This window comes from Rhinoderma darwinii, chromosome 9, assembly GCF_050947455.1.
Source record: "Rhinoderma darwinii isolate aRhiDar2 chromosome 9, aRhiDar2.hap1, whole genome shotgun sequence".
Lineage (NCBI taxonomy): Eukaryota > Metazoa > Chordata > Amphibia > Anura > Rhinodermatidae > Rhinoderma > Rhinoderma darwinii.
The window spans coordinates 69,449,492-69,472,411 of NC_134695.1; the positions used below are offsets into that span (position 1 = coordinate 69,449,492).

The 22,920-nt window shown below is 46.7% G+C and overlaps 1 protein-coding gene across 1 annotated transcript in view; it reads right to left on the reverse strand.

Annotated features, from left to right (window-relative positions):
- HSD17B12 (hydroxysteroid 17-beta dehydrogenase 12) overlaps positions 1-11,682 on the reverse strand; it is a 56,414-nt gene extending 44,732 nt beyond the window's left edge. The window contains exon 1 of the mRNA XM_075838059.1: positions 11,379-11,682. Within this exon, the coding sequence (XP_075694174.1) occupies positions 11,379-11,559 (181 nt within the window). The 5' untranslated portion in view covers positions 11,560-11,682. The remainder of the gene's footprint in view (positions 1-11,378) is intronic.
- Between the last annotated feature and the right edge of the window lie 11,238 nt (positions 11,683-22,920).

The following is a 22,920-nucleotide window of genomic DNA, read 5'->3' on the forward strand; positions in this document are numbered from 1 at the left end:
CTGAAGTGGGCATGAGGCCTAAGTCCTTTCTTCAAGGGTTTGTCCAGTTTTGTTAGAAGTCTGCTGTACTATTCCTGCCGTCAAAACTGCTGAAGGAAGCGCAGAGCAGCAGTGTGAACAGAGCCTAAGCCAGACAACCCCTTTAAAGTCGTCGCAACGTTTGTAGAGCGGAGTCTACGGAAAACCGCACCTTGTTGTTTTTTTTTGGTTTTTTTTTTGTACAACACCGTCGTTTCTCATTTAAACAAAACCAAGCCTGCGAAAAATGTGTGAGGGTTAGGGAATTAATGGTGCTCAGAGCGATGGTCACTGTCCCTGCCCAATATGGCAGCGAGGCGAAAGTTCTCACATTGTGGATGGAAGACGAATTATGAATTACGATGTCTCAATACGGAGCCCACAATAGAGTATCAAGAATGAAATATCCATCCAGGGACAATATAATTAAATATCTCGTAGAGAGTCTCTGCATCAAAAGTTGTAGGGTGAAGCTCCTGGGCAACTATCCAAAATCTGTAAGAGGACCCCAATCTACCACGTGTTATTTATTATACTGGTGCCGGTATACTTATGTGCCGGAGCATAACTCCCTATTCTGCTGGTGGAGTCACTGTGTACATACATTACTTATCCTGTACTGATCCTGAGTTATATCCTGTATTATACTCCAGAGCTGCACTCACTATTCTGCTGGTGGGGTCACTGTGTACATACATGACATTACTTATCCTGTACTAATCCTGAGTTACATCCTGTATTATACTCCAGAGCTGCACTCACTATGGTTACTGGAAACAAATCAGTAATAATTTAGTTCAGCACCTACAATGTAGGGGGGCATTCATTTTTCCTACATCAAATAATTGATAATTGTACAAAGTACGATCTGTGCAGACACTGAACAAGGAGTTATATGAAAATGTAAACTCTGTGTGCAGTATTGCGAGTACAGCTCTGGAGTATAATACAGGATATAACTCAGGATCAGTACAGGATAAGTAATGTCATGTATGTACACAGTGACTCCACCAGCAGAATAGTGAGTGCAGCTCTGGAGTATAATACAGGATATAACTCAGGATCAGTACAGGATAAGTAATGTAATGTATGTACACAGTGACTCCACCAGCAGAATAGTGAGTGCAGCTCTGGAGTATAATACAGGATGTAACTCAGGATCAGTACAGGATAAGTAATGTCATGTATGTACACAGTGACTCCACCAGCAGAATAGTGAGTGCAGCTCTGGAGTATAATACAGGATGTAACTCAGGATCAGTACAGGATAAGTAATGTCATGTATGTACACAGTGACTCCACCAGCAGAATAGTGAGTGCAGCTCTGGAGTATAATACAGGATATAACTCAGGATCAGTAGTGTAATGTATGTACGCAGTGACTCCTGGTCACTACTGGTAAAGGCTATAATTGTTTTGCATTAACCCTTCCTCCTTGGAAAGAAAAAAGTGTGTGCGCGCGTGTGTGTGGGGGACGATACCTCATGTGGAGTACCTGTCCTGCACACTGGACATTACCCAGCAGCCCTCACATCCCTCTCTACGAAGTTGTTCTGGAAAAGTACAGAACCGATGACCTACACTCACAGAAAGAGCCTGTGGCCAGTAAATGGGAATAAGTAGACTGTAATCTACAGCAACTCCCTCCCGCTCCCCCACCTATTCCCCCCTCGCGGCACGTGTACGAGTCACTGCCAGCATCACATAACCCGGCCTCTCTAGGGCTCAGTCACATCAAGTCACCGTTTACACACGAGGCCCCCGCTCAGCGGGGACATTACATCCAGCCCAATGTTCCCCTGCACATGAATGGCACCCACTGCAATTGATAAAAAGCAGAACGATTCAGAACTCTGCACATTAATAGAAAAACATCCTGGAAGTGGCGAGATTTCTACATAGCAGAACAACAGTGCCGCCATTTATTATCCTGGCCACCTACATTCACATCACAAGCTGGGGAGTCACTCAGGTGCCCATACTGCCCCTATACAGGGTAACTGCATCTATGCCCTCATACACACACAGTGCAGCTTTGGTGCAGTTTTTTTCTACCCGAAAGCAGGAAAGGCCCCAAGCATACAAAACGTATAAAGGAAAGACTTTTCTTTTTTATGAATCCAATCCTGGTTGTGGCTAAAAACTGCACTGTGTGAATAAGGTATTAAAAAGTGTATGGGCACCTGGATACACAATACTCGAGTTCCTGAGTCCTAAAACATGAGGCAAAATGTTCCTGGGCCTCCCCGATTCCTGTAGATGACGTAAGGCTATTGCCAACCAATCATCTCTGCCCCTCGCTGCGGTGTAACAAAGTTTGCACACTGCCTGTGACATGCGTGCTGCTGCAGAGGGCACAGTCTGTCGCCTCTCCTGGGCCTTAGACCTGCATTTGTGAAACTCTGGCACCCTACTCAAAATTTGAAATGATTTGTATATACACCTATAACTTGATAGATGGTCATCTGCCAACACCTCCCTGTGATGACTGGTACTACATGTCCCATGATGCCTTGTCCAGAGACACTGGCTGCAGACCAAGATGGCAAGCAAAAGCTGGAATATTTACTTCTAAAAAAGCAAGTTACAGGTGGTGTGGGCGGTAGAAGAACTCAATTATAATGTTGGCTCGGTAAAGTAGGGATGATGGGAATAATTTCATGTGTCTGTCCTATTCTTTTTTTTAAATATATTAGTAAAGGTGCAATGCCATGGGACCAATGAATGGGACTGCCGGATGATTGGGTAAATCATACTTGCCAACAGTCCCAACTTTAGTGAGACAATCCCACTAACTGGGCGGGGTTTAGTCACATTTGCATGGAAAAAATGGGTGTTCCAACCATCCTGGGGGCATTTCTGGGAGGGATTTTAAATGTCCCGATTTTGGGGACTTAAATGTTGGCAAGTATGGAAATCTTGGAAGCATCCACCGACATGTGCAGAGGAAATAGTGACACATCAAAGGTGACGCTTCCCCACATTTGGGACTCGGCTGATTTCTATGGTAATTTCTTTTATATGAAGACAGCATTATGGTAGGTGTATAGGAAATAGTGTAGTCTTACGTAAAGATATTCGGCAGAATAGAAAGACTAGCCTTAGCAACCAATCAGAACTCCGCTCTCATTTCTGAAACCACTCAGGAAAAATGAAGGCTGCGCTGTGATTGGTAGCTCAGTTCACATGACGTTTGCCATATACACTGGGAAAAGGCTCCGACCTACACCTTACATGTAAACGGTGTCAGATGCATCCATCACACATAGACTACAATGGTATCATTTTGACCGGAAGGATAGCGTGGAGTTATTCTTCCTGTCATATCACGGAGCTGCCGACGGAGGCCGTGACGTAGTGTGAACTCTGCCTTGTTTAACATATTGGTCACCCATAGGCTTTAGTGGCATCCGCTTAACATATACATCATGAAAAGCTATTGCATAGCCCATGACGTATACTTCTAACGGATGGCATCTGTCACCCATATTAAAGAAATAAAAATAAAAAAAATAGTATTATGTATTTTTACAGGACGCCGCGGGCGTGAATAGCGTAGACCACCCTTTATTTTTTTGCGGTATACTCACATATACCAAAAGGATTCATGGTCTATGGTCTGAACCGATCTACTGACAACAAGAGAGACTGACGGGAGTGACCCGATGGGTCTAAGTGTCCAGACCCCACCGATACCATCTTCTAAGGGCCTGTTCACATCAGCATTTGGGTTGCGTTCAACCTTTCCGTCAGAGGAACAGATGAACGGAAACCATCGTCACATTTGCATTACCATTGATTTCAATGGTAATGCTTATATTTTAGTTTGTTTCTGTTCCGCAAAGTTTCCGTTTTTTTTTTTCTTCACGGAAACAATAGCCGTTTCTGTTCTTCTGACGGAATGGTTGAACGGAACCCAAACACTGATGCTAACAGGTCCTAACACTATCCCCTGACCGGTCATAGACTACGCACAGTGAACTCTACAACATCTACTGTAATAAAGGACAATGACGCAAAAAGCTAATCTGCAGGAAAGAGGAGCCAAAAAAAAAAAAAAAAACCCACAAAGAAACAGATACAACCAGAAAAACATAGATGGTAACAAAATCCCACAGAAAAGTTTTGAATCTGCTACAAAATGACCGGGTATGACCGTGCAGCCATGGACATGGACAGTCAGGCCGCACAGTCAGACAGGCGGGCCGCACAGTCAGACAGGCGGGCCGCACAGTCAGAGAGGCGGGCCGCACAGTCAGAGAGGCGGCCGCTCTTCCATATGGTTTGTGAATATATATGGACATAAGGCGTAAACAAAAAATCCTGATGTTCACATTTGCGCTAGAATTGCGAAAATAACAGAAGCGCCGGATCTGTCAAGTCATGGACACCAACGGCGCACGATGGTCCCCACTGACATTAAAATGTTCCGTCAGGCTTTTTTAAAAGCCAAAAAAAAAAGGTGCTGCATTCTGTGCTATTTTGGCCAGCAAATAACGTGACCTCTGATGCAAATCTGAACAGAGCCTGAGGCCCTCTGCCCACAACCGTGCCCATAATCACAGTCTGTGGTTACATGCACGGCCGGCCCCTGACAGCCACCTGCATTTGTGGGCCGTGCTCCTATATAAAGTATAGGGGCACGGTCTGTAAAAATCTAAGAAATCAGACACGTGGTGTGCATGGGGCCCTAAGGCAGTGTTCACATCTGTATTCAATGCTCCATTAAGCACCTCCGTTGTAGATTCCATCAAAAGTGCTCGAAAAAAAATTGGCGAAGCATGCTGCGCTATTTGTTTCGATAAAATGACAGACACCGTGAGGGAAACCCAACCGAACCCACTAGGATCAATGGGGTTCGTCGGGCACCATTGGTGTCTGTCATGTGATGCACCCGCCACAGCTTTAATTTCAGTTTTGCTGCTCCTATGATGGAACAGAAAAAACGGAATTCATAACGCAGATGTGAACAGAGTCTAATCAGAAGATGGACAGTACAAAGAGAATGCAGAATTTGCTTATTACTATGTACTTAATTGTAGCGCTAATAACAACCTCAATAAACAAACAGACAATAGGTCATCGCTTTTCATGTGTCATTGTCATCTTATTAGGCACCCCGCTAATTGTCCCACCTTCTAAATATAGTGGTAGAGAAGTGATCTTCCAAGTAACAGCCAGCAGATGGTGCTAGAGAGCTCCATATACAGAGACCAGGGCTCCACTTACCGATATCATCCCTTCTGTGAACTCTTCATTATCCATCACACCCGGATAGTAGAAAAAGGGCTAAGAGGACCCCAATGTATACAGAAATAGTTCACGCCATTCCCATTCCCTCTGTATTAATGTAGCCAAAGACGCCGTGAGACGAAAGTTATAACATGCAGCACACGTGCCGAGAGATCCCGCTATAAATTTGCTCCATCAATACCACTAAACGTTTGTATTGCCTCGCATGTTAAATTCATTGTCAAAAGCTTTTAAAATCTGGAAACAAAAAAAAGTAGACGACAGGCATCACCCTGGAGTCCAGAAGAGGACTGGGCCTAGATCAAGGTACTGCCCAGGATGATAGAAAAAGTTTCTATTCACTGACATCAAGCTGGGATCTTGAAAATTACTAAAATACAAAAAGGTAGATTAAAAAGATGTCGGGGGGGGGGGGGGGGAGGGAAGAAGGCATGTTGGATTTTCAACATGCTCGAGGAGTGTCGGGCAGCAACTTATTCCCTTTCCTCCATTGAAATTAAACAGGCACACTCAGCCGAGCCAAGTGCACATGTGTGAAGGAAAATTAAGGGTCAGCCAAAGGAGCGCTTAGCGGACCGTTATTTAATGTGTATGGGCGGCTGTACCTACAGTTTTTACTTGACATTAGTCAGGCTGTAGTTCACTTTATAGCCATTGGGTGGCAGTGTTGAGTCTACATGATTGGATATTGATTTTCACTCACATTGTAACGGCCATTCGTGGGTTTTGTAGCGAAAATATACAAGTCATTCAGTCCGGGCCCCGCTCATGTCCTAATATAATATAATATGATGGTGTATCACTTCTATCACGGCGAAGGACAACCCCCTTTCTTGAGGCAGCTACACCTACAGTGAGCTGAGCTCCGCTGACGCGTCTGCTGGGGCGAAGCAGAACACCTGCAAAGATCTGCCCATTGTTTTCAATGGGAAATACGGCGTTCTGTACCGATGGGGCGTTTTTTTATGCCTCATTTTAAAGAAAATAAAAAACGGCGCATAAAAAAACAAGTACGAAAAAGAAGTGCATGTCACTTTAGCCGTTTTTTGCAGCGGTTTTTCATTGACTATAGAAAAACTGCTCCAAAAACGGCAGCGAAAAATGCCACAAAAAAACGCGAGTATCTTACAAAACGTCTGAAAATCAGGAGCCGTTTTCCCTCGATATTTGAGGTTTTTGATTTTGTGTGTGCACCCCAAGTCTCATGTATCAGCATTGCAAGAAGACAATGGGCGAGCGATGTCTGCGGGGGGTCCTCCAGATCTAGAGCAGCTCTCAGCTATTCCTAATAAGAGGGGGTAATGATTGGGGGACACTCCAAACCCCTAATAAGGTAAGAGGACCTTGTGCGGCTGATATTTCAATTCAGAGGCCACAACCCTATAATCCTGCAGCCCCCGAGACCGTCAAGGTGCCGGATAATCAGACATTCCGGTCCATTGGACAAATGTTATCCGGGTCCGGGGGTCAGCAGCGACGCCATACGACTGGGTTCACACTACCAGATTGCTACGCAGCGCCCCCTCCTCCAGTACTCCCAGCAGCGCCCCCTCCTCCAGTACACCCAGCAGCGCCCCCCTCCTCCAGTACTCCCAGCAGCGCCCCCCTCCTCCAGTACTCCCAGCAGCGCCCCCCTCCTCCAGTACTCCCAGCAGCGCCCCCCTCCTCCAGTACTCCCAGCAGCGCCCCCCTCCTCCAGTACTCCCAGCAGCGCCCCCTCCTCCAGTACTCCCAGCAGCGCCCCCCTCCTCCAGTACTCCCAGCAGCGCCCCCCTCCTCCAGTACTCCCAGCAGCGCCCCCCTCCTCCAGTACTCCCAGCAGCGCCCCCCTCCTCCAGTACTCCCAGCAGCGCCCCCCTCCTCCAGTACTCCCAGCAGCGCCCCCCTCCTCCAGTACTCCCAGCAGCGCCCCCCTCCTCCAGTAGTCCCAGCAGCGCCCCCCTCCTCCAGTAGTCCCAGCAGCGCCCCCCTCCTCCAGTAGTCCCAGCAGCGCCCCCCTCCTCCAGTAGTCCCAGCAGCGCCCCCCTCCTCCAGTAGTCCCAGCAGCGCCCCCCTCCTCCAGTAGTCCCAGCAGCGCCCCCCTCCTCCAGTAGTCCCAGCAGCGCCCCCCTCCTCCAGTAGTCCCAGCAGCGCCCCCCTCCTCCAGTAGTCCCAGCAGCGCCCCCCTCCTCCAGTAGTCCCAGCAGCGCCCCCCTCCTCCAGTAGTCCCAGCAGCGCCCCCCTCCTCCAGTAGTCCCAGCAGCGCCCCCCTCCTCCAGTAGTCCCAGCAGCGCCCCCCTCCTCCAGTAGTCCCAGCAGCGCCCCCCTCCTCCAGTAGTCCCAGCAGCGCCCCCCTCCTCCAGTAGTCCCAGCAGCGCCCCCCTCCTCCAGTAGTCCCAGCAGCGCCCCCCTCCTCCAGTAGTCCCAGCAGCGCCCCCCTCCTCCAGTAGTCCCAGCAGCGCCCCCCTCCTCCAGTAGTCCCAGCAGCGCCCCCCTCCTCCAGTAGTCCCAGCAGCGCCCCCCTCCTCCAGTAGTCCCAGCAGCGCCCCCCTCCTCCAGTAGTCCCAGCAGCGCCCCCCTCCTCCAGTAGTCCCAGCAGCGCCCCCCTCCTCCAGTAGTCCCAGCAGCGCCCCCCTCCTACAGTAGTCCCAGCAGCGCCCCGCTCCTACAGTAGTCCCAGCAGTGTCCCCTTCTCCACATGCTCATAGCAGGGACTGACTTTCTTCTTTGGAGGTTTCTTGTTGAATTCTATTTGTCAGCTAAACTCATCCATGAAGCAGTGAGGTCGATCCCATTGGGCACCTGCCTAGCAACCAGCAAAGTGGTGTTGGTGCAATGTATCAGTGTAGACAATACTCTGCCAGCTAAAGAGCTCTCCTGCGGATAACTCCTACCTACACTGATACATTGTAACACCGTGTGAGAAGGACTAGGTCAGGATGTGTTTATATTCACTGACAGCAAGCAGATATATTTATATATAAAAGACTCTTAGACCCCTACAAACACTAACAGCTCCTAGTCTGGAAATGTCTCCTGCCTGAACGGTCTGGACAACTGGAAGTTTTTAGATTTTGGGACGGGCACCTGGGGGTTGCCCAGCAGAAGGAAGCCCCATTATACCCCCACTGAGAGCCTCTCTCATTTAGGGGTTTGGGTAAACCAGATTTTAGACAGACCTTTATAAAAATGAGAAAACCTATAACAGACCCAACTTATCCCACCGGCTGACGGGTTCTCTAAGGGGGGGGGGGGCATGTCACTTGCACTACAGGACCAGCTGCATGTTCAGTGGCTGCCTCATACAGACGTCCAGATTTAAAGGGGTCCGTCCCACTCACACGTTCACTTTACAGTTTTACCCCAAAAATGTTTTTTTTACTTAAACAAGATCAGTTACTGACACAAAACAATCCAGGGAGGGGTCACGGGTACAGGAACGCCATCCACTATGAGCATAGTCCATAATTACCGCCACACAGCCCGCCACAGTCCAGTACAGCCACACAGCCCGCCACAGCCCTCGACTTGTAGGATTTGCACTCAGATATTCCAGGTGTTACTAATGTACAGTTACAATGTGTCATGTGTAATTCTTACCAACTCATCCCTTATATTATACATCGTGCCCTTTATATATTATACACTGCTCCCCCATTATATTAGACTGTCCTCCCCATATATTATACAGTGCCCCTATAGATATTATACACTGCCCCCATATATTATACACTGCCCCCCCATTATATTAGACTCTCCTCACTATATATTATACACTGCCCCCCCATTATACACTGCCCCCCATATAGTATACACTGCCCCCCATATATTAGACTGTCCTCCCTATATATTATACACTGCCCCTATAGATATTATACACTGCCCCATATATTATACAATGCCCCTATAGATATTATACACTGCCCCTATAGCCATTATACACTGCCCCCCCATTATATTAGACTGTCCTCCCTATATATTATACACTGCCCCCCCATATATTAGACTGTCCTCCCTATATATTATACACTGCCCCTATAGATATTATACACTGCCCCAATAGATATTACACTGCCCCCCATATATTATACACTGCCCCCCATTATATTAGACTGTCCTCCCTATATATTATACACTGCCCCTATAGATATTCTACACTGCCCCTATAGATATTACACTGACCCTATAGATATTATACACTGCCCCCCCCCATTATATTAGACTGTCCTCCCTATACATTATACACTGCCCCCCCATTATATTAGACTGTCCTCCCTATATATTATACACTGCCCCTATAGATATTATACACTGCCCCATATATTATACAATGCCCCTATAGATATTATACACTGCCCCCCATTATATTAGACTGTCCTCCCTATATATTATACACTGCCCCCCATTATATTAGACTGTCCTCCCTATATATTATACACTGCCCCTATAGATATTATACACTGCCCCTATAGATATTACACTGCCCCCCATATATTATACACTGCCCCCCCATTATATTAGACTGTCCTCCCTATATATTATACACTGCCCCTATAGATATTCTACACTGCCCCTATAGATATTACACTGACCCTATAGATATTATACACTGCCCCCCCATTATATTAGACTGTCCTCCCTATACATTATACACTGCCCCTATAGATATTATACACTGCCCCCCCCCCCATATATTATACACTGCCCCCCCCCATTATATTAGACTGTCCTCCCTATATATTATACACTGCCCCTATAGATATTATACACTGCCCCCCCATTATATTACTGTCCTCCCTATACATTATACACTGCCCCTATAGATATTATACACTGCCCCCCCATATATTATACACTGCCCCCCCCCCATTATATTAGACTGTCCTCCCTATATATTATACACTGCCCCCCCCCATATATTATACACTGCCCCCCCCATTATATTAGACTGTCCTCCCTATATATTATACACTGCCCCCCATATATTATACACTGCCCCCCACATTATATTACTGTCCTCCCTATATATTATACACCGCACCCCCCATATATTATACACTGCCCCCCATTATATTAGACTGTCCTCCCTATACATTATACACTGCCCCCCATATATTATACACTGCCCCCCCCCATTATATTAGACTGTCCTCCCTATACATTATACACTGCCCCTATAGATATTATACACTTCCCCCCCCCCATTATATTAGACTGTCCTCCCTATACATTATACACTGCCCCCCATATATTATACACTGCCCCCCCATTATATTACTGTCCTCCCTATATATTATACACCGCACCCCCCATATATTATACACTGCCCCCCATTATATTAGACTGTCCTCCCTATACATTATACACTGCCCCATATATTATACAATGCCCCTATAGATATTCTACACTGCCCCCCATTATATTAGACTGTCCTCCCTATATATTATACAATGCCCCCCATTATATTAGACTGTCCTCCCTATATATTATACACTGCCCCCCATATATTATACACTGCCCCCCCCATTATATTAGACTGTCCTCCCTATATATTATACACTGCCCCCCCATTATATTACTGTCCTCCCTATACACCGCATACCTATACACCCCATACACCGCACCCCCCATATATTATACACTGCCCCCCATTATATTAGACTGTCCTCCCTATATATTATACACTGCCCCCCCATTATATTACCGTCCTCCCTATACACCGCATACCTATACACCCCATACACCGCACCCCCCATATATTATACACTGCCCCCCATTATATTAGACTGTCCTCCCTATACATTATACACTGCCCCTATAGATATTATACACTGCCCCCCCCCATTATATTAGACTGTCCTCCCTATATATTATACACTGCCCCCCCATTATATTACTGTCCTCCCTATACACCGCATACCTATACACCGCACCCCCCATATATTATACACTGCCCCCCCATTATATTAGACTGTCCTCCCTATACATTATACACTGCCCCTATAGATATTATACACTATAATATCCCCACGTCGTTGCCGCGTGTGTTGTATCTCCACAGTGATTGACAGTGATCACAGCTCATGATGAAGCGGCACTTCCCGCTCTGACTTCTGGGAGACACTCACCTGCCCATTTCCCGATCCTCGGGCCCACCTGCGCTCCACTCCCCAGCACCCAGACCCGAGCGCCACTCAGCAGGCGCCATGCGGCGCTCACACCCCACCAGGAGGCCGCTACCACACCCAGATACCAGAAAAAGCCAGCGCAGGGCACCGGGAGCCCGGCCAGCGACGTCTCTGAAGCCATGTCCTGGCACTACGAGTAACTGGGCTAAACAGACCGAGACCCGGAAGAGCCGCGATGGTACGCCGTATGTAAGAACAAGGCTCCTGTCAGCCTGTCACCACGCCTCTCCGCCTACAACTCGCCACCCCATAGGCCGGCGCCAATGTCAGTTTCCTTAAGCCCGCCTCTTTCTCGAGGTTCTCTTTTGTTATTGGTGTGAAAATTCAACCTTTTTATTGGTTTACTTCCCAATCAATCAACAAACCCCGCCTTTAATAATATTCTTGTCGTCTGATTGGATGACTGTTGTCATGGTAATTCCACCTTCCTTTTCTTTGTCACTCCCACATCTGGTCTGTTCATTCTAAGGGTTCCTATTGGACGATAGAGTCCCGTCGCCTAGCAACCCTGACTCCTACACCCCCGCACTTCAGCTACTTCATTCACAAAAGGGCTGAGAGTAGCTGCGAACTGATTGGTTGGAAGGATCTTGTTGCTATGAATGGACTGTGCGCTGATTGGTGGAGCTGATGGCACCAGACTGCCTGAGCTGTCAGTGATAGCAAAAAAGTCCCATTGCCTTAGAGATGTCTGCAATACGTGCTGCGCTGTGTCAGTAACTGTGACAAATGTCAGTAAGGTTGAGGGTCACACAACAACTTAATGTCACCTGGAAGTTGCATGAATGTTTCGCTCACATTCACTTCTATTATTCCCTATGGTGGAAAAGTCGCATGCAACCAGGCGACAGTGCAAGATTACCAGCCTTGGGGTTGTGGCGACCCTTGCAAGGTCACGTGTGTCTTTTTTTCCACAAAAGAACAATAGAAGTTGCATTGCAACCGTGTCCAGCAAACCACTATAAACCGCTGCATTACCCCAGCCTAAATGTGTACGCTGCGGGGCTAAATAATGCGACATTCAGAATTATCCATAGGGTACTCGCATAATACCATACAGTGCCCACAAAATACCACCATACAGTGCCCAAATAATACAACCATACAGTGCTCACATAATACCCCATACAGTGCTCACATAATACCACCATACAGTGCTCACATAATACCCCATACAGTGCTCACATAATACAACCATACAATGCTCACATAATACCACCATACAGTGCTCACATAATACCACCATGCAGTGCTCAAATAATACCACCATACAATGCTCACATAATACCACCATACAATGCTCACATAATACCACCATACAGTGCTCACATAATACCACCATACAGTGCTCACATAATACCACCATACAGTGCTCACATAATAGCACCATACAGTGCTCACATAATACCCCATACAGTGCTCACATAATACCACCATACAATGCTCACATAATACCCCATACAGAGCTCACACAATACCCCATACACTGCTCACATAATACCACCATACAGTGCTCACATAATACCACCATACAGTGCTCACATAATACAACCATACAGAGCTCACATAATACAACCATACAGAGCTCACATAATACCAACATACAGTAGTCACATAATACCACCATATAGAGCTCACATAATACCCCATACAGTGCTCACATAATACCACCATATAGAGCTCAAATAATACCACCATACAGTAGTCACATAATACCCCATACAGTGCACACATAATACCATCATACAGTGCCCACATAATACAATCATACAGTAGTCACATAATACCCCATACAGTGCACACATAATACCATCATACAGTGCCCACATAATACAATCATACAGTAGTCACATAATACCCCATACAGTGCTCACATAATACCACCATACAGAGCTCACATAATACCATCATAAAGTGCTCACATAATACCCCATACAGTGCTCACATAATACCATCATACAGTGCTCACATAATACAACCATACAGTGCTCAAATACCACTATACAGTGCCACATAATACAACCTTACAGTAGTCACATAATACCCCATACAGTGCCCACATAATACCACCATACAGTGCCCACATAATACAACCATACAGTAGTCACATAATACCCCATACAGTGCCCACATAATACCATCATACAGTGCTCACATAATACCCCATACAGTGCTCACATAATACCATCATACAGTGCTCACATAATACCCCATAGAGTGCTCACATAATACCACCATACAGTGCTCACATAATTACCATCATACCGTGCTCACATAATACCACCATATGGAGCTCAAATAATACCATCATACAGAGCTCAAATAATACCACCATACAGTGCCACATAATACAACCTTACAGTAGTCACATAATACCCCATACAGTGCCCACATAATACCATCATACAGTGCTTACATAAAACCCCATACAGTGCTCACATAATACCAACATACAGTAGTCACATAATACCACCATACAGTGCCCACATAATACAACCATACAGTAGTCACATAATATCCCATACAGTGCTCACATAATACCCCATACAGTGCTCACATAATACCACCATACAGTGCTCACATAATACCACCATACAGTGCCCACATAATACCACCATACAGTGCTCACATAATACCACCATACAGTGCCCACATAATACCATCATACAGTGCTCACATAATACCCCATACAGTGCTCACATAATACCATCATACAGTACTCAAATAATACCACCATACAGTGCTCACATAATACCCCATACAGTGCTCACATAATACCATCATACAGTGCTCACATAATACCACCATACAGTGCCCACATAATACCACCATACGGAGCCCAAATAATACCACCATACAGTGCTCACATAATACCCCATACAGTGCTCACATAATACCACCATACAGTGCTCACATAATACCACCATACAGTGCTCACATAATACCCCATACACTGCTCACATAATACCACCATACAGTGCTCACATAATACCACCATACAGTGCTCACATAATACCCCATACAGTGCCCACATAATACCACCATACAGAGCCCAAATAATACCACCATACAGTGCTCACATAATACCATCATACAGTGCTCACATAATACCACCATACAGTGCTCACATAATACCACCATACAGTGCTCACATAATACCACCATACAGTGCTCACATGATACCCCATAGTGGGGTGGACACAGCAGAAGTCCCTGTGCAAGAACACTCTATCAGTGCTGGGAAGACTCCCTGCGTAGGCCGGCGTGATGAGGTCACTGCATCATGCTGGTCTGCGCTCGCCCAAAGGCTGTGCAGCGCTCTGTCCATCGCGGGAACGGGGCAAGTTAAGCAAAAAAAACTTTTTAGGGGGGGCTGAGTGGCAATATACAGGGGGGGTTGCTGTGTGGTATTATCTACATTGGGGCTGTATGGCACTATCTACTAGCGGGCTGTATGGCACTATTTAAAAGGGGGAGGTCTGTGTGGCGCTATCTACAGGGGGCTGTGTGACACTATCTAATAAGGGTGGGGCTGTGTGGCACTATATACAAGGGAGGGGGTTATGTGGCACTATATACAAGGGAGGTGGGCTGTGTGGCACTATATACAAGGGAGGGGCTATGTGGCACTATATACAAGGAGAGGCTGTGGCACTATATACAAGGGGTGCTGTGTTGCACTATATACAAGGGGGGCTGTGTGGCACTATATACAAAAGGGGGGCTGTGTGGCACTTTATACAAGGGGGAGGACTGTTGCGGTATCTACAGGGGGCTGTGTCTGGTGCTATCTACAGGGGGCATTATTACTGTGGGGGCACAAAGGGGGCACGGTTACTGATGGGGCACTTTTATTGTGTCGAGCACTGAGGGATCATTATTACTGTCTGGGGCACTGTGGATTACGAGTTTGTTTAGAGTATGGGGTATAGGTGGGGAGGATGCTGGAAAAGTGTGAAACCTTCATGTCTGTGTGTCAAATTCTGCGGAGACTAATCTTGGCTGGAATAATTTGTCACAGTGGTCTGGGCCGGATGGAGAAAAAAAGGGAAAGTGAATGACTAATCAGAGAAAACATCACCTGTGAGTCACTGGATATAAATGTGCTGTAATCACTTATATAATTTGCAGAGCTCCTGTGTATAACTGCCATCTACAGCTATATGGTCACTACATAGTGGTAATATTGGTCTTTGTATAGTGGTTTTTATTCAGTAACACTATGGGGGTATTATTCAGTCACTATGTGGTTATGGTGTGGCGATATTATTCAGTAACCGTATGGGGGTATTATTCAGTCACTATGTGGTTATTGTGTGGCGGTATTATTCAGTAACAATATGGGGGTATTATTCAGTCACTATGTGGTTATGGTGTGGCGGTATTATTCAGTAACAGTATGGGGGTATTATTCATTCATTATGTGGTTATGGTGTGGAGGTATTATTCAGTAACACTATGCGGGTATTATTCATTCACTATGTGGTTATGGTGTGAAGGTATTATTCAGTATCAGTTTAGGGGTATAATTCAGTCACTATGGGGTTATGGTGTGGCGGTATTATTCAGTGTCACGAAGGGTCTGTGAACCCACTGGGCCGTACCGCCTTGGCGGTAAGGCAGCTGGCCAACAGGGCGCAGGGCAATATCAATAGTTCGTATAGGGTACCTGTGGCAGCTCGGACAGCAGCAGGGCAGGCTCGGCTTGGACTAGGCAGCAGGAAGACGTCAGGCGAGGTGAAGCAGGTCAGACGTGGAAACAGCACGACACGACTTTTGCACAGCACAGTGCTCGACCAGGATGGTATGGAAATGAAGGAAACAGGAACTGGGACAGGTAGAGGAACAAGAAACACACTAGGAGGCCATCACATAGACAAACTAGGGAACACAACAACACTCAGGCATAGAAGCAGGGGGCTGGACCCCTGTTATAGTCCAGGGTAGTCACGGGTCAAAGTTCATCAGAATGTCCAGTGCGCGCTGCTCCTTTAAGAGCGGGCACGAGCATGCGCGCACACCCTACGGGATCCGGCTAAGGTGAGTGGACCGAGCCCTGGCATCTCCTGAGGAGTAGGCTGGGGCCAGCACTTGCCGACTCGTGGCTGCGGCTGTCAGGGGGAGGTTGGAGCTGACAGCCCGCAGCCACGGACATTACATTCAGTAACAGTATGTGGGTATTATTCAGTCACTATATGGTTATGGTGTGGCGGTATTATTTGGACTTTATAATGTATTATTATTGGTAATATTGGTCTTATCATACGGAGTTGTGTTCAGTAACAGTACGCAGGTAATATTTCATCTGGTATAGTGGTATGATTTAATATCTGTATATAGATCATTTTTTTGTGTGAGGGGGGAAATATAATTTGGGTCTTGCAACACTCCTGGACGCGCTAGAAATCAGCGATGCAGTTCCCATCACATCGCCTTCTGAATTGACTGCATTATTGATACAGTAAGGCCTCATTTACACGAGCGTATTATACGCGCGTGCGACGCGCGTGCTTTTCACGCGTGTCGTACGCACCTATAATAGTCTATGGGGCTGTTTAGACGATGCGTGAATTTTGCGCTGCGTGAGTGCGTTGCGTAAAACTCACGACATGTTCTATATTCTTGCGTTTTTCACGCAACACGCACCCATTGACTTCAATGGGTGCGTGAAAACAACGCATGCCACACGGACGGTCCTGCGTTGCATGCGCGAAAATCACGCAAGAGCTGTCAAACTCCTGAATGTAAACAGAAAAGCACCACGTGCTTTTCTGTTTACAAACATCCAAACGGAGTGTCAAATTCGAGATGAGCGCACCGAACTTCACCGGGTTCGGCCAAACTCGTTTTGACCGAAACCGGTAAAAAATGTTCGGGTACGCGACGTCAGGAGACAGTCACTGTCCACGGTGCTGAAAGCGTTAAACTGGTTCAGCACCATGGACAGTGACTTCCGCTCCGAAAATCCATGAACCTGTAAAAAAAAAAAGACGTTCTGACTTACCGATAACTCCGGTCCGACCTCCCGGGATGACAGTTTAGTCCAAGTGACAGCTGCAGCCAATCACAGGCCAAGCACAGGCTGCAGCCAATCACAGGCCAAGCACAGGCTGCAGCCAATCACAGGCTGCAGCGGTCTCATGGACTGCGGCGTCATCCTGGGAGGTGGGGTCGGATGACAAGAGAGGGACGCGTCACCAAGGCAACGGCCGGGAGCCCGGACTGGGGGAAGCAGGAAGTTCTTGGTAAGTATGAAATTTTTTTTTTATTCACAGGTTGGTGTATATTGTGTTCGCCATTCACTGTCGAGGGTGCTGAAAGAGTTACTGCCGATCAGTTAGCTCTTTCAGCACCTTGGACAGTGACGGGCGTCGACTAGCCTCATCTCTATGATGGCGGCTGCGTGAAAATCACGCAGCCGCGCATCATACACGGATGACACACGGAGCTGCCAAGTGCCTTTTGCGCGCGCAAAACGCAGCGTTTTTTGCGCGCGCAAAACGCACACGCTCGTGTAAATGAGGCCTAAGGGTGTGTTCACATCTGCGTCGGGCTTCCATTCATGGTTTCCGGCAGACCTTTCCATCAGGGGAACCCGCAAACGGAAACCATAGCTTCCGTTTGCATTACCATTGATTTCAATGGTAATGCTTCCGTTGCAAATGGTTTCCGTTTGTCTCCGTTCTGTTAGGTTCCCGTTTTTTCTTGGTGGAATCAATAGTGCAGTCGACTACGCTATTAATTCCGTGAAAACAACGGAAACCTTACAAAAACGGTGACAAAACGGAAAGCATTACCATTGAAATCAATGGTAATGCAAACGGAAGCTATGGGTTCCGTTTGTTTCAGTTTGGGTTCCGTTCGTGGGTTCCCCTGACAAAAAGGTCAGACGAAACCCATGAACGGAGCCCTGGCGTAGATGTGAACGAAGCCTAACATGGCAGACAAAGATAAGTCTACATTATTAGTGAATAAAATGAAGTTAATGGAGATTAGAATTAAAAGATTATTACATCCGAAGCAGAAAGTGTAGTCTTGGGGTCTTTTATTTCAGATTATTTTGCTGTTCTTCCATATTATCAGCCATTGGGGACATTGTGTATGAGGGTATGTATGGTCTTTACCTGCTTTGGGGGACACTTGTTGTGTACGCGCTTCATTTGTGCTCCCACACATGACATGTAGCATTGCCCTCTATCTTGCACAGTGATTTTATGGGCTATATAGGCCCTGATTGTGTTGAACCCAGCACAGCGAAGCAGATAACAGATACTCAGCACTGCAGTCAGCATGGCAGAACTGGACTTTGCACTAACACAATATCTCTGCAACTTTTCTGAAATAAAAGTGTTGATTGATATTAGAAAGAATGGATCTGCTTTCCAGAAACAGCGCCACTCTTGTCTATTGGCTCTTTTTGGTATTGCTGTTCTGTCCTATGCACTTAAACAGGGGAGAGCTGCAATGCCAGGACAAGAGTGGCGCTGTTTTTGGAAACAAGGTAGACCCTTTCTTTCTAATCTCGGACAACTTGAAATCTTCTGCTTGGTTGATTCATTTGTAAATGGGTTATAAATGTAAATACATTTTGCTGAATACATTAGGAGAAAGTGGTATCATAATTAAAGGGGTTTTCCGGGACTATAATACTGATGGCCTATCCTTAGGGTAGGCCATCAATATCAGATCGGTGGTAGGCCAACTTCTGGCACCCTCGCCGATCAACTGACTTCATTGTTTTCCACAAACAGCGCCATACATTTTGTAGTGTCCATGCCTGGTACTGCAGATCAGTCCCATTCATTCGAATGGGACTGAGAAAAAGCGAGGGCAATTGGCTGAGCGGGGGTGCCGAGAGCTGGACCCCTTCCAATTTGATATTGTTGGTCTATCATAAGGATAGACCATCATATTATAGTCCTGGAAAAAGCCTTTAAGGCTAGAATATTATATTTAAGCCACTCTCTTAAGGCTGGGTTCACACACACTATTTACGGACGTAATTCGGGCGTTTTAGCCCCGAATTACGTCCGAAAATGCGGCTCAAAAGCGTCGGCAAACATCTGCCCATTCATTTGAATGGGTCCTACGATGTTCTGTGCCGGCCGTCATTTTTTTTACGCGCCGCTGTCAAAGGCGGCGCGTAAAAAAGACGCCCACGTCAAAGAAGTGCCTGTCACTTCTTCAGACGTAAATGGAGACGTTTTCCATGGACTCCATGGAAAAACAGCTCCAATTACGTCCGTAATGGACGCAGCGAAAGACGCCTGCACATGCCATTACGGCTGAAATTACGGTGCTGTTTTCTCCTGAAAATAGCACCGTAATTTCAGCCGTAACGGACGCTGCCGTGTGAACATACCCTTAGGCCTCATTTACACGAGCGTGTGCGTTTTGCGCGCGCAAAAAACGCTGCGTTTTGCGCGCGCAAAAGGCACTTGGCAGCTCCGTGTGTCATCCGTGTATGATGCGCGGCTGCGTGATTTTCGCGCAGCCGCCATCATAGAGATGAGGCTAGTCGACGCCCGTCACTGTCCAAGGTGCTGAAAGAGCTAACTGATCGGCAGTAACTCTTTCAGCACCCTCGACAGTGAATGCCGATCACAATATACACCAACCTGTGAATAAAAAAAGATGTTCAAACTTACCATGAACTGCCTGCTTCCTCCAGTCCGGTCTCCCGGCCGTTGCCTTGGTGACGCGTCCCTCTCTCGTCATCCGGCCCCACCTCCCAGGATGACGCCGCAGTCCATGAGACCGCTGCAGCCTGTGATTGGCTGCAGCCTGTGCTTGGCCTGTGATTGGCTGCAGCTGTCACTTGGACTTAACTGTCATCCCGGGAGGTCGGACCGGAGTTATCGGTAAGTCAGAACGTCTTTTTTTTTTTACAGGTTCATGGATTTTCGGAGCGGAAGTCACTGTCCATGGTGCTGAACCAGTTTAACGCTTTCAGCACCGTGGACAGAGACTGTCTCCTGACGTCGCGTACCCGAACATTTTTTACCGGTTTCGGTCAAAACGAGTTTGGCCGAACCCGGTGAAGTTCGGTGCGCTCATCTCGAATTTGACACTCCGTTTGGATGTTTGTAAACAGAAAAGCACGTGGTGCTTTTCTGTTTACATTCAGGAGTTTGACAGCTCTTGCGCGAATCACGCAGTTCGCACGGAAGTGCTTCCGTGCAGCATGCGTGGTTTTCACGCACCCATTGACTTCAATGGGTGCGTGATGCGCGAAAAACGCACGATTTTAGAACATGTCGTGAGTTTTACGCAACGCACGCGCACTGCGCAAAATTCACGCATCGTCTAAACAGCCCCATAGACTATTATAGGTGCGTACGACACGCGTGAAAAGCACGCGCGTCGCACGCGCGTATAATACGCTCGTGTAAATGAGGCCTAAGGGTAATACTTACCTGCTACTTATTTTCTTCTGTCTTGGCAGCTTTTTAATTACTTCTCCACAGGTGGACAGCTTTGATGAGCGACTCCAGCTTACCTGCATTGCATATTGGAGTCTGGGGTAGTCTGGGCCACAACTTTTAATCAGGACTGGGAGCCATCTACCATAATTGCTTCTGGGTTCATGGGTGGAATCTCTCTGCCCTGTTTTCACTCAGGCTCCAATTTGAATTATTGTCTGTGACCATGACAGTGAGGCCTGTTAGGAAACAAGACTCTGTGGTCACTGAGGCAGGTAGTGATGTCATTCGCTTGACAGATGCAGACAGGAGGAAATCATGTGGAGTAGAAGGGGGCATCAAACAGGAAAATGACTGCGCGTCAGACGTTGTGCTTTAACATAGTTCGGAACTGCAATAAAATTAAAGGAACACTCCAGCTGCGTTTGCATGTGTTCTCTATCTGGGCACTGTAAAGACTTTGTGCTCCCTGTGTTCAGTGTTACAGTATGGTTTCTACATTGTAGCAGCTTGTCGCTGTAACTCCATGATCCAATTTTCTCCCACACCAGGAAACGTGTCGGTCATATGTTCATCACCTTTCCATACCTGGTGTCAGGTGCACGCAGTCATGTAACCGCTAAGCTCCGCCCAGAATAGAAAAGATTGAAAAAATTGCAGGTGGAAAGAATGTACCATGGGATAGAACTAATGGATTTGTATAATTCGACTATTTTCAAGACCAATCTTGTAAGCGTTTAATCAAAGTTTTCCACCTCGAAAGCGATTGATACAAATCAGTGTTTGTCACTTTCTTCTGGATCAACAAGAAATACACCGGTAATTGTTATTTTATTCACTTTACCCTTTATTTCGCTTTTGTAAAGATCGGAACCAATGACAAATTACAATGAACACATTTTTTAAGGATTTGATTTTTTTACCTTTCACCTTCTGTTTCATATCATATCCTATATCATGAAAGGTCACGTTCACATGTAGTGTCTATTTTCTGCCATATTTTTAACACAGCAGCAAGATATTTCTACCTCCGTGTACAGTTATTATGTTATGCTCAGGTAAGACTGCAACCTCTGCATCCCCTATAGCTATACTTTTGGGCTAAGGTTAAACTGCAACCTCTGCCCCCCCCCCCCCCCTATATCAATACCCATGGGTACAGATATAACTGAAACCTCTGCCCCCTACAGTTTAGCCCTGGACTCGTTTATAACGGCAACCTCTACACCCCCTATATCTATACCAATGGGTCCAGGTACAACTGCAACCTCTGCCCCCCCATAGTTTTACCTCTGGGCACAGTTATGACTGCAACCGCTGCACCCCCTATAGCTATACCCATGGGCCCAGGTATAACTGCAACCTCTGCCCCCTCCCCTATAGTTTTACCCCTAGACACAGTTATGACTGCAAACTCTGCACCCCCGATGGCTATACCCTTGGGCCCATGTCTAACTACAACCCCTATAGCTATACCAATGGGCCCAGGTATAACTGCAACCTCTGCCCCCTATAGTTTTACCCCTGGACACAAATCTGACTGCACACTCTGCACCCCCTATAGCTATACCCATGGGTCCAGGAAAAAACTACAACCCCTGCAACACCTATAGCTATACCCATGGGCCCAGGTATAACTGCAATCTCTGTACCCCTATCATTTTGAACCTTGGCCGAGGTAAAACTGCATCCTCAGCCTCCTCTATAAATACCCCATTGTCACTTTCCCATATTTCCCATTGTCCTTTTTCTCAATACTATGTGGGAACTTGCACATCTAATCCCACCAAGTCCGAATCTTTTCGTTTTGATAGATCATGCCTAACGCTGCATTGAAAGGGTTTTCCACTATACATTTTTATCAACTACATCAAGTGGGGGGGTTTGACAGCTGGGACCCCAACAATCTTGAAAACAGGGGTTTATAGTCCTTGTCTCTAGCGAAGAATTGGCCATACATGCACGATATGTGGATTTGACCGTATCACTGCGCCTTTTCAATAACATTATGTGTCCCAAAAAAAATACAGGCTAAGGCCTGATTTACACGAGCATGTGCA